General features: G+C 38.9%; 1 protein-coding gene across 2 annotated transcripts in view; it reads left to right on the forward strand.

Moving 5' to 3' along the window:
- Window positions 1–13,516, forward strand: part of ANO10 (anoctamin 10) — a 233,319-nt gene that overhangs the window by 44,898 nt on the left and 174,905 nt on the right. For both annotated transcript variants that reach the window (XM_061195262.1, XM_061195263.1), the window contains exon 10: window positions 4,576–4,767. In XM_061195262.1, coding sequence (XP_061051245.1) covers window positions 4,576–4,767 — 192 coding nt within the window. The remainder of the gene's footprint in view (window positions 1–4,575; window positions 4,768–13,516) is intronic.

Here is a 13,516-nt window from a genome sequence, read left to right on the forward strand (position 1 = left end):
GTTTTCTTAAACTGAAACTGTTGTTGCATGTGCACTGGATGATCATGAGAGTGCCTGAGGATGCTGGAAGCGGGTGCCTGTGGCTCCACCCAATCACTGCACCACATAGAGTGTGATGTTACTCAGGTGACAAGTCAGAGTCACCAGTGACCAGGCATCCCATTTCAATGCAGGCACCTTTTTCCAGTTATTAAAGATCACGAAATAACTCACCTCTTACCGTTTATATCTCTTACCCGCAAATCAGGGGTATGTAATGACTTTTGCTCCTTTCTTCTTTTGGACTAAACCTTTTAAAGCATATCAGAAAGGTTTTTAAATATAGTTTCAGAGGGATTTCGTCATGCTTTCCTGGTTTCCCCCTTTTCTACTGTGGACTCCATTTTTTTTTTTTTTTGCCTCTTTGATGTGTCTGCTACTTCTACTAGGGTGATTCTGGGGAGCTTTCTTGTTACTAACAGCTTTTTTTTTTTAACTTCTTTAAAAAGTTGAGGTAATAATTCACATACCATAAAATTAACCATTTAAAAATGTACAATTTAGAGGTTTTTAGTAAGTTTACAAGGTGGTACAATCATCACCACTATCTAATTCCAGAACATTTTCATCATCGACCCCCAAACCCCCCATACCCATTAGCCGTAACATCTTCCCCCAGTCTGGCAACCGCTAATCTACATTCTGTTATAGTGGATTTACCTATTCTCTGCATTTCATATAAATGAAATCATGTAATAGGTGGCCTTTTGTGTCCGGCTTCTTTCACTAAGCATAATGCTTTTAATGTTTATTCACGCTGTACCATGTACCAGTACCCCATTCCTTTTTTTGTGGTTGAATAATATTCCATTGTATGGATATACTACGTATTGTTTATCCATTAATCAGCTGGTAGACATTTGGATTGTTTCCACTTTTTGGCTATTATGAATAATGCTATTGTGAACATTTTTGTACAAGTTTTTGTATGAACACATGTTGCCATATGTTAGGTCATATGTTAACTCAACGTTTAACTTTAAGGAACTGCCAGACTATTTTCAAAAGTAGTGGTAATTCTATATTCCAACCAGCCATGAGTGGGGTCCCATTTTTTCCCACAGCCTCACTTTTTTTTTTTTTTTTTTAAAAGATAGCTACCCTAGTAGGTGTAAAGTAGTATTTCATTGTGGGTTTGCTTTGGATTTTCCTAATGCCTAAATATATTGATCATCTTTTCATGTGATTTTTGGCCGTTTGTATCTCTTCTTTGGGGAAATATATATTCACATTCTTTGCCCATTTTTAAATTGGGTCATCTGCCCTTTTGTTATTGAGTTGCAAGAGTTCTTCATATATTCTGAATATAAATTTCTTATCAGATATATGATTTGCAAATATTTCTTCCCATTCTGTTGTTTATCTTTTTACTTTCTTGATGGTGTCCTTTGATCCACAAAAGTTTTAAATTTTGGTGAAGTCCAATTTCTCTCTTTTTTGTAACTTGTGCCTTTGGTGTCATGTCTGAGAAACCATTGCCTAATCCAAGGTCAGGAAGATTTACTACTCTATGATTTGTTGAGTGTTTTTATCATGAAAGGGTGTTGTACTTTGTTTTTCCTGTGTCTATTGAGATGATTAAATATATTTATACATGCATACATGTATACTAGTAAAACTATTCTGTTAATGTGGTGTATCACATTGACTCATATTTATATGTTGAACCAATCTTACAATGCTGAGGTAAATCCCACTTGATCACAGTGTAAAATCCTTTTACTCTGCTGCTGGATCCACCTTGCTAGTATTTTGTTGAGGATTTTTATATCTTTATTCAGGGGTGTTGGTCTGTATTTTTCTTATGAAGTCTTTGTCTGGTTTTGCTATTGAGGTTGTACTGGCTTCACAGAATGAGTTGGGAAGTGTTTCTTCCTCTTGTTCTTTTTGGAAGACTTTGTGAAGAGTTGGTATTAATTCTTCTTCTAGTGTTTGAGAGAATTCACAAGTGAACTGTCTGGGCCCGGGTTTTTCTTTGTGCAAAGTGTTTGATTGCTAACTCAATCTTTTTACTTGTTTTAGGTCTGTTTAGATGTTCTGTTTCTTCTCGAGTCACTTTTGATAGTTTGTGTCATTCTAAGAATTTACCCATTTCATCAAGGTTATTTAATGTTATTTTTGGCATATAATTGTTGTCATGTCCCAGGTCTCAAGTGAGTCCCTGGGGCAGCCTGCCAAGTAAGGGTCCTTGGCTTCACACAGGAAAGAATTCAAGAGGGAGCCATAGTAAACTGAAAGCAGGTTTATTTAGAGAGATATACACTCCATAGACAAGAGTGTAGGCTGTCTCAGAAGGCAAGAGCAGCCCTGAGTTGTGGTGATGGTTAGTTTTCATGGGCTGGGAAATTTCATAGGCTAATGAGTGGGAGGAATGTTCTAGCTATCTTGGAGAAGCAGCAGAGATTTCCAGGAGTTGGGGCAGCACCCACTTTTTGGCCTTTTATGGGCGGCCTTGGAACTGTCATGGCACCTGTGGGCGTGTTGTTTAGCATATGCTAATGCATTACAGTGAGTGTATAATGAGGCTCAAGGTCTACGGAAGTTGACTCTTCCACCATCTTGGGCCTAGTAGGTTCTAACCAGTTTTTGTCGTATCCTGCTCTTAATGGTTGTGTCATTCTTTTAACGGTTTCACCCTGCCCCTTCCTTTCTATCTCAAATTGTTCATAATTCTTCTTATAATTCTTTCCCTTCCCCTTACTGACCCTAAAGGTCAATAGTAATGTCCCTTCTTTCATTCCTGATTTTAGTAATTTGAGTCTTTCTTTGTTTCTTGCACAGTTTAGGTAATGGTTTGTCATTTTTCGTTGATCTCGATCATTTCAAAAAACCGACTTCTGGTTTTATTGCTCTTCTTTGTTTTTCTATTCTCTATTTTATTTATTTCACTCTAATCTTTATTATTTATTTCCTTCTGCTTGCTTTAGGTTTAGATTACTCTTCTTTTTCCGGTTTCTTAAGATGAAAATTTCAGTTTTTTCAAGATCTTTCTTCTTTTTTAACAAAGGCATTTACAGCCATAAATTTCCCTGTGAGCACTGCTTTCACCATATCTTATTAAGTTTTGGTATGTTTCATTCACCTCAAAGTATTTACTAATTTTTCTTGTGATTTCTTCTTTAACTCATTGGGGTTTTTTTAGGAGTATGTTGCTCAATTTTCACATAGTATGTGAATTTCCGAAATTTCCTTCTGTTACTGATTTCCAATTTTATTCCATTGTGGTCAGAGAAGATACTTTGTATGATTTTTAAGCCTTTTAAATTTGTTGAGAAGTGTTTTATGGCCTAACATATTATCTATCCTGGAAAATGTTCCATGTACACTTGAGAAGAATGAGTATTCTGCTATTAGATTGAGCGTTTTTTACATGTCTGTTAGGTCTTTGTTATTGTGTTAGGGCATGCCTTCAGTACTAGGCCAGGCAGTTTAAAATTCTGCCCTAGCATTCACTTTCTGCTTGTGCAGAGCCTCAGGGTCAGTCAGAGGTGAGATCTTAGACCTTTCTCAGATCTTTCCTAAGCTTATGTGTGATCCTCTGCATGTGCCTCATCTTCTCAATTCCCAGTAAAATGTGGGAGCTTTGCAAACCCCCTGTGGATATCTCATTCTTCAGCCTTTTCTTTTGGGCTCCCTGACTAGTCTGTTGTTTGCCCCAGCTGCTACCCTTTACCTCAGGCAGACTGATGTTAAAGCATTCAATTAACATCCCCGGGGGAGGAGCCTTTAGCACTTGGAAGACTCTGTGCAGTTAAATAGAGACAAGCCTTTTGAGTGGGGTCTTCTAGAGCCAGGTCAGATAATGATTTCCTTTTGGGAATGAGGCTTTCAAAGATCTGTAGCCCCACTCTCCTCCCTCTGGCACAGGAATGCATGCTATTATTTTTCGAGGCTGCTGCAGAACTAGGGAGTAGGATATGAAACTAGAGTAAGTTAAAATGCCACAAGGTTGAGCTGTTATTCTTGACTAAATGCTGCCCCGAATGCTGCAAGCCTGTATTTAATTTCCAGAGTACTGAAAAAGTTGATCTTGACAAATTTTGTCATTTGTTGTTGTTGTTTGCTTTTATGGAGGTGTAAACTTCTGGAGGTTCTTACTCTGCCAGTTTCGCTGGCATCACCACCATCAGTTTTTTAATGGAGGGTCTGGGGCTGAGACGCTGGGGTACCCATGATGTGAAGGGACCATCATGTAAGATTTCTAATAATGATCCTGGATCATTTCTTTTTACGTGATCAAGAGCAAACTTCTTTAGCTTTGCTGTTATTTACCTTAGGGAAAAAAATGTAATAATCCAGTGATTCGACATGATATGAGCAGCTAAATCATTTTTTTATTCTTCATTTCAGGGACTTTAATATAAAGTTGTCTTTGAATTTAAGTAAATTCTGTTGTTGAGAAGAAGGAATTGGGAGAAACTCTTTGAGTTTTTTTTTTTTTGGTTAGATGCTCATGCCTTGAATAGTATTGCAAAAGACTATTCTTATTAAGTGATATTAAAACAATGCCTGTTTTCTTCTATTTTACATTTTCAGGGCACCTTTGATGATTACTTGGAGTTATTCCTGCAGTTTGGTTATGTGAGCCTTTTCTCCTGTGTTTACCCACTGGCAGCTGCCTTCGCTGTGCTAAATAATCTCACCGAAGTTAATTCAGATGCCTTAAAAATGTGCAGGGTCTTCAAACGCCCATTCTCAGAACCTTCAGCCAGTATTGGTGTATGGCAGGTAATTATTTGAGAAAAAATTATTTCTTTAAAAACAAACAAAATGAGGCATTGTGATTAAAAAAAAAAAAAGCTCTATGGAGAGATTTGGGAAAACTGGATTTTATCCTTGCCATGCCACAAACTAGCTGTGTAACTTCAGGTGGTCATTAACTTTCTCTGGGCCATGCTTTTCTTGTTTTTAAAGTTGGGGGCGGGGATGAGCTATAATCTCCACGACTCCTTTCAGATGTGAAACTTTGACAGTTTTCTTGGAGAATAGTCAGCTGGGCCTCACCCACTGGTACTAATGAGGCCCTCCCCACTGCAGTGTCAGTGGAAATCACTGACGCTGGACTTCTACTGGGGAGCCTGGACTTCCACTTCCACTCGTACCTGGCAGTAATGAGATTCCCTTTCAGATCCCTGCTAGGGTGGTCTCAGAGAAAGCCCAGTGGAGAGTCAGGACTTTTAATACCACCCAAGAGGCCACATGAGTGCACAAAGGAGGGACTTGTACTCCTCCATCAAAGGAGGTATTAGTAGTAGTCTAGTGGGAAGCCAGAACTCTGGCCCCTCTCCAGCAATACTAAGGACCCCACTCCCCACTTTGGGTGTCAGTGGTGTCCAGGTGGAGGACCTGGACTTCTGCCTCTACCAGCTAGTGACAAGATATTGTCCCCTGCTGGAGTGGTATCAGAGGAACCAACTAAAACAAAAGGTTACACAAAATCTGGAGTCTTATAACACCTAAAGTATCAAGGTTTTTATTAAAAAATCACTCATTATACCAAGAACCAGGATGATACCAAACTGAATGAAAAAAAGGCAATCAGCAGATGCCACCACCAAGATGACACACACATGTTGGAAATACTGGACAAAGATTTTAAAGCAGTCACAATAAAAATGCTTCAACAAGCAATTACAAACACACCTAAAACAGATGAAAAAATAAAATTAGAACGTCTCAGCAAAGAAATAGACACAAAGGAGAATCAAATGGACATTTTAGAAGTTGAAAATATAATAAACAAAAAGCTCAGTGAATGGGTGCAATAGTAGAATGGAAGGGATAGAGAAAAGAAGCAGGAACTGGAAAATAGAAAAATAGAAATTACCTGATCTGAACAACAGAGAGAAAATAGACTGAAGAAGTAAATATAGCCTCAGAGACCTGTGTGACTATAACAACAACAACAAAATCTAACATTCCTGTTATTGGAGTCCAAGAAAGAAAGGAGAAAGAAGGAAGGGCTGAAAAGGCACTTGAAGTAATAATGGCCAAAACTTTTCAAACTTGGCAAGAGACCTAAAACTATAGGTTCAAGAAGCCAAGTGAACCCCAAACAAAGAAGTTCATGCCAAAACACATCATAATTAAACATCTGAAAACTAAAGACAAGGAAAAAAAATCTTGAAAGCACTAAGAGAAATGACATCTTACCTATAGGGGAAAAACAATTAGAATGACAGCCAGTTTCTCATCAGAAATCATGGAGGCCAGAAGAAAGTGGCACAGTATTTTCCAAGGCTAAAAAATACTGTCAATACAGAATCCTATATTCAGAGAAAATATCCTTTGGGAAGGAAGGGGAAATCAAGACACTCTCAAATGAAGGAAAAGTAAGAGAATTTTTTGCTAGCAGACCTATCCTAAAAGAATGGCTAAAAGTTCTGTAAACTGAGGAAATGATAAAGGGACAATGTCAGGAAGCAAAAACATGGTAAACAAAAACACAAGTAAAAACAATATATTTTCCTTCTACTCCTGAGTCTTTAAAGTTATGTTTGACAGTTGAAACCAAAAAATACAACACTATTTAATGGTTCTAAGTATATGTAGAAAAAATATTATGACAATTGTATTATAAATGGGGAGTGATAAAGGGAGGTAAGATTTCTGTACTTTACTCAAACTAAATGACACAAGTAGACTGAATGTATACATATATATACACACACATGTAAAATATAGTATATATATTTGTGTGTATATGTCTATATATAGAGCAACCTCTAAAAAGCTATATTATTTAAAAGATACACTCAAAAACATAGTTAAATCAAAATGTAGTACTAAAAAGTGTTGAGGTAACCTACCGTAAGACAAGAAGAAGAAAACAGAGAAATGAAAACACAGAAAACGAAGAAATGGCAGACTTAAGTTGATATTTTGATTAACTGTAAAGGGTCGAAAGACATGAGTTAAAGACAAAGATTGGCATAATGGATTAAAATGCATAACTCAACTATATGCCATCTACAAGAAACCCAATTTAAACATGATATAAGCAGGTTGAAAGTAAAAGGATAGAAAAAATATATGTGGAAAAATTAATTGTAAGGAAGCAGAAGTGGCTATATTAATATCATATAGAGTAGAATTCTGAGCAAAGAAAATTACCAGAAAGGAACATTCTTTGATGATAAAAAGGTCAAATTATCAAGATGAGGTAGAAATCTTAATATATATTCAGTAAACAACAAGGTTGTAAAATATGTGAACTAAAAACAGAACTAAAAGTAGAAATAGGTAAATCCACAATTATAGTTAAAGACTTCAACATCCCTTTCTCAACAATTGACAGAACACTGGATAAAAAATCGTCAAGGTTATTGAAGAACTCAACAACACCATAAAATTATGAATCTAATCCATATTATAGAACATTCTACTCAACAGTAGAATATACTGTCACCTTCAACTTGATAAGGAGCATCTATTTAAAAAAACTTAAAGCTAACATCATACTTATTGGTGAAAGATTGAATGCTTTCTTTCTAAGATTAAGACCAATGCAAGAATGTCCACTGTCACTACTTTTATTGAACATAGTGCTAGAAATTCTAACTAGCATAGTAAGGCCAATGATATCTGCAATTTACCCACTAGCTGACCACAGGTACATGAGCAAGCCCAGTCAAGGTCAGCTAGACCAGAAAAATTGCATAGGTGAGCACAGCCTAAATTGTCCACCTGCAGAATCATGAGCTAAGTAAGTGGTTGTTGTTTTAAGCCAGAGAGTTTGGGATGGTTTGTTACACAGCAATAGCTAACTAATGTAGGAAGACTCAGTATTCTAAATATATCAGTTCTCCATTAATTTACAAATTAATTAATCTACAAATGAGCTTATAAATGTAGCACTATCTCAATGGAAGTTTTTCTTTTAACTAGGTAAACTTATTGTCAAGTTCACAGGGAAAAATAAATGAAATAGAATAGCAAGAAAACTCTAAAGAATAAGAGCAGGGACACTCCTTCCTACGTATTAAAACTTGTTATATAACCTCAGTTATTAAAGTAGTGTAGTGCTGGTGCGTCATTAGACAATCAAACCAATGGAACAGGATTAAAAGTCCAGAAATTCAGTATATGATATAGGTGAAACGTCAATTCAATGGAGAAAATCATTGACCGTCCACCAATAGTTTTGGGATAATTTAGTCTCCAAAGTGTGTGTGTCGGGGGGTAGTTTGCTCTTCAGAAGTTAAGAGGAAAAACGGCAAGACACAGAATGGGAGAAAATGTTGACAATACATTTGTCTGCCAAAGAATTTGTATTCAGATTATATGAAGGACTCACCAACTTAATAATAAGACAATTAAATGAAAACATGGACAAAATATTTGAAGAAATGCTTCACTAAAGAATATATACAAATGGCCAATGAGCTCATGAAAATATTTAGAATTAGCTACCAGGGAAATGCACATGAAAACCACAACACAATAGCACTGTATACCTGTTTTAAAATTAAGAAGACTGTTGATACCAAGTGTTGGCAATGAGGTATAGTAACTGGAACTCTCATACATTGCTGATAAGGATGTACTATAATGGTCACTTTGCAAAACTAGATTGCAGTTTGTAAAAAAGTTCAACATACAGCTACCATGCCACCCCAGCACTTCTACTCTTAGAAATCCAGGGGAAATGAAAGAATATGTCCATACAAAGACTGCACAGGAGTGTCCATAGTAACTTTATTCACAATAGTCCAAAACTGGAAACAACCCAACTTGCTGTCAATAGGTAAATGGGTAAAAAAATAATTATGGTATATTCATAAAATGGAGCACTACTTGGCAGTAAAAAAGGAATAAATTACTGATAACATACAATGTTAAGATCTGTATGCTGCTAAACCAAGATGGTGGAGGAGTAAGAGGATGTGGAGTTCATCTCTTTTCACAAATACATCACGAATACATCTACAGATGGAACAATTCTCACAGAACACTGGCTGAACACTAGCAGAAGACCTTGGACACTGGAAAGGACAAGAAAGATCCCCACATAACTGGGTAGGACAAAAGAAAGAAGGGAAAAAGAAGAGGAGAGGAAGCAGGATGGGATCTGCACACTTGAGGAGGAGCTGAAGCAGAGGAGAGGTTCCTGTATCTGGGGAAGCCCCCTCACCGACGAGGAAATCACTTGGGACAGAAGGGGAGCATCTGAGGCTGTCAGAGGAGCATGAAACGGCTGGTCTGTGGCAGACAGGACAGAGTAAGACCTACACAGATGGTCTGTGCCACAGCCCTGTGCGTCCCAGACTGGGACGTGAGTCCACTGGTGCACACAGGGGCTGAGAGCTGGAATGTGGGGATTGGAGAACAAACCCAAGGGGAGGACTGCTGTTGGCTGCGAGGAGACAGCCAGAGGGGTTGGGAGAGAGGTAATCCGCAACTGGGAATGCTTATGGAGGAAACCCAGACTGCCATAGAAGCAAGGTGCCACTGTTGAGTGATGCACAGGAGGTGGAACCACCATTGCAGCCTCTCTCTCCCCATGCGCCGGCCCCCTGCCCTGCCAAGTGCTAGGAAAAGCCCCCACCAGAGCTGACCTTCTCACGCCTGCTGCCAGGTGCTAGGAAAAGACCCCACCAGGGCTGACCTTCTTGCACCAGCTGCCAGGCACTAGGAAAGGCTACCACTAGGGCCAGATCTCTCGCGCCCATGGCTGCCAGCTTTCCCATACACCTGTCGCCGGCAGGGCCCCTGCGAACCAGGCAGTTGTGCCACCTCCATGTCCTGTCCTCACTGGGGCAGACTCGAGTGCTCCAGGGCAGCCTCGGGAGCAGACTCCTGTGGATGGCCCACGTGCAGAGGTGGGGCTGAAACCACAGATGAGCCCCAGGGGCGGGGCGACTAAGGAAGAGGAACAAAAACCTTTCCATGCAGCTGCACAAACCACAGATTAAATCCCTGCAATCAGCTTGGTAAACCCTGCATCTATGGAATATCTGAATGGACAACAAGTGTTCCCACAACTGAAATCAGTCTAGCTCTAGCAGCTGTGGACTTTGGGGACTAGTACATGCGGGAGTTGGGCCAGGTCAGAGTCTGAGCTGCACCCACAGTGCCCACAGAGGGACCAGAGACTTACCTAGAGGTTTTGGAGGGCCTCCTGGGGAGGTGAAGGTTGGCTGTGACTCACGGTGGGGGCAAGGACACTGACAGCTGAGACCCCAGGAAAATATAATTATTACTGTTTTTTTATGTTTTGCTTTGTTCTGTTCTTCTGTTTTTTAAATTTCTTTTTACTTTTTATTTAGTTTAAAAAATTTTTTTAATTTATTTTAAATTCTTTTATATTTCTATTTCTGTGTTACTATTTTGCTATTCTCTGTTTTTTCCTTGTTTTTTTCCTTTCCTTTGTTCTATTTTGTTTTCATCTTTTTTTTCATTTGCTCTATTTGTTCTTATCTTTTTTATAATTTTTTTTCTCATTTTTGTGTTTTGTTTTCTTTGCTTTTTCCTTCAGTTTGCATTCTGCTTTTGTTTTTTGTTTTTGTTAGTTTTGTTTTTAATTGTTTGACTTTGTTTTGGGATTCATTTGTTTATCTGGTGGTTCTCTTGTTTTTTGTTTTCTCTGTTTTTGTTTTTGTTTCTTATTTTGTGTGTGTATGTGTTCGGCTTTTTGTTTGTTTGGTTTTGCTTTTACCATGTGGGGTTTTGTTTGTTCATTTGTTTTTAATTGTTGCTGTTGCTGTTTGCTTCTTTTTGTCTTTGCTATTTGTCTTGGGTATTGTTTGCCTGTTTGCTTTCATTTGTTTTCTTCCTGCCCTTTTTTTTTCTTTTTATTTTTTCCCCTTTTTTCCGAGCTGTGTGGCTTGTGGGGTCCCAGGCCTTGGTTCCTAGGCCGGGGGTCGGGCCTGAGTCTCCGAGGTGGGAGAGCCGAGTCTAGGATGCTGGAACACCAGAGAATTTCTGGCCCCAAGGAATATTAATCAGTGAGAGCTCTCCTGGAGGTCCCCAGCTCAACTCCAAGACCTGGCTCTACTCAACTGCCTGCCGGCTCCAGTGCTGAATGCTGCATGCCAAACAAGGGAGATAGGAACACAAACCCACCCATTAGCAGATAGACTGCCTAAAGTTGTACTAAGCCTACAGACACCCCAAAGCACACCACCTGACATGACCCTGCCCGTCAGAGGGAAAAGATCCAGCTCTACCCACCAGAACAGAGGCACCAGTCCCTCCCACCAGGAAGCCTACACAAGTCACTGGACCAACCTCACTCACTGGGGGCAGCCTGCAGAAAGAAGACCTCAAACACAGTAACTTAGACAAAATGAGAAGACAGAGAAATATGTTGCAGATGAAGGAGCAAGGTAAAAACCCACAAGATCAAATAAATGAAGAGGAAATAGGCAATCTACCTGAAAAAGAGTTCAGAGTAATGATAGTAAAGATGATCCAAAATCTCAGAAATAGAATGGAGAAAATACAAGAAACGTTTAACAAGGACCTAGGAAAACTAAAGGACAAACAAACAGTGATGAACAACACAATAACTGAAATTAAAAATACACTAGAAGGAATCAATAGCAGAATAACTGAGGCAGAACGGATAAGTGAGCTGGAAGATAGAATGGTGGAAATAACTGCCACAGAGCAGAATAAAGAACAAAGAATGAAAAGAATGGAGGACAGTCTCAGAGACCTCTGCGACAACGTTAAATGCACCAACATTGGAATTATAGGGGTCCCAGAAGAAGAAGAGAAAGAGAAAGGGTCTGAGAAATATTTGAAGAGATTATAGTTGAAAAATTCCCTAACATGGAAAGGAAACAGTCAAGTCTAGGAAGCACAGAGAGTCCCATACAGGATAAACCCTAGGAGAAACACACCAAGACGCATATTAATCAAACTAACAAAAATTAAATTCAAAGAAAATATATTAAAAGCAGCAAGGGAAAAGCAACAAATAACATACAAGGAAATCCCCATAAGGTTATCAGCTGATCTTTCAGCAGAAACTCTGTAGGCTAGACGGGAGTGGCAGGATATATTTAAAGTGAAGAAAGAGAAAAACTACAACCAAGATTACTCTACCCAGCAAGGCTCTCATTCAGATTTGACAGAGAAATCAAAAACTTTACAGATAAGCAAAAGCTAAGAGAATTCAGCATCACCAGACCAGCTTTGCAGCAAATGCTAAAAGAACTTTTCTAGGCAGGAAACACAAGAGGAGGAAAAGACCTACAATAACAAACCCAAAACAATTAAGAAAATGGTAATAGAAACATACATATTGATAATTACTTTAAACGTAAATGGATTAAATGCTCCAATCAAAACACAGACTGGGGACTTTCCTGGTCCAGTGGTTAAAGAATCCACCTTACAATGCAGGGGATGCGGGTTTGATCCCTGGTCAGGGAACTAAGATCCCACATGCTGTGGGGAAACTAAACCCGCATGCCACAACTACTGAGCTCACGTGCCACAACTAATGAGCTCGCGCACCTCAGCTAGAGCCTGCATGCCACAAAATACAGAGCCCCATGCGCTCTGGAACCTGTGCGCTACAACTGGAGAGAAGCCTGTGCACCACAACGAAAGATCCCACGTGCCTCAGCAAAGATCCCGCATGCCACAACTAAGACCTGACGCAGCTAAACGTAAATTAAAAAAAAAAAAAAAGACACAGACTGGCTGAATGGATACAAAAACAAGACCCATATGTATGTTGTCTACAAGAGACCCACTTTAGACCTAGGGACACATACAGACAAAGTGAGGGGATGGAAAAAGATACTCCATGCAAATGGAAATCAAAAGAAAGCTGGAGTAGCGATACTCACATCAGACAAAATAGACTTCAAAATAAAGACCGTCATAAGAGACAAGGAAGGACACTACATAATGATCAAGGGATCAATCCAAGAAGAAGATATAGCAATTGTAAATATTTATGTACCCAACATGGGAGCACTTCAATACATAAGGCAAGTGCTACCAGCCATAAAAGGGGAAATTGAGAGTAACACAATAATACTGGGGGACTTTAACACTCCACTTACACCAATGGATAGATCATCCAGACAGAAAATTAATAAGGAAACACAAGCCTTCAGTGACACGTTAGAGCAGATAGACTTTTATGTTATTCATAGGACATTCCACCTGAAAACAGCAGAATACACTTTCTTCTCAACTGCACATGGAACACTCTCCAGGATAGATCACATCTTGGGTCACAAATCAAGCCTTGGTAAAGTTAAGAAAATTGAAATCGTATCAAGCATCTTTTCCCACCACAACACTATGAGATTAGAAATCAATTACAGGAAAAAAAAAAAACTGTAAAAAACAGAAACACATGGAGGCTAAACAATGCACTACTAAACAACCAAGGGATCACTGAGGAAATCAAAAAATACCTAGAAACAAATGACAATGAAAATACAATGTCCCAAAATCTATAGGATGCAGCAAAAGCAGTTCTAAGAGGGATTTTTATAGCAATACAATTCTA

The sequence above is a fragment of the Eubalaena glacialis genome, chromosome 7 (assembly GCF_028564815.1).
Source record: "Eubalaena glacialis isolate mEubGla1 chromosome 7, mEubGla1.1.hap2.+ XY, whole genome shotgun sequence".
Classification (NCBI taxonomy): domain Eukaryota; kingdom Metazoa; phylum Chordata; class Mammalia; order Artiodactyla; family Balaenidae; genus Eubalaena; species Eubalaena glacialis.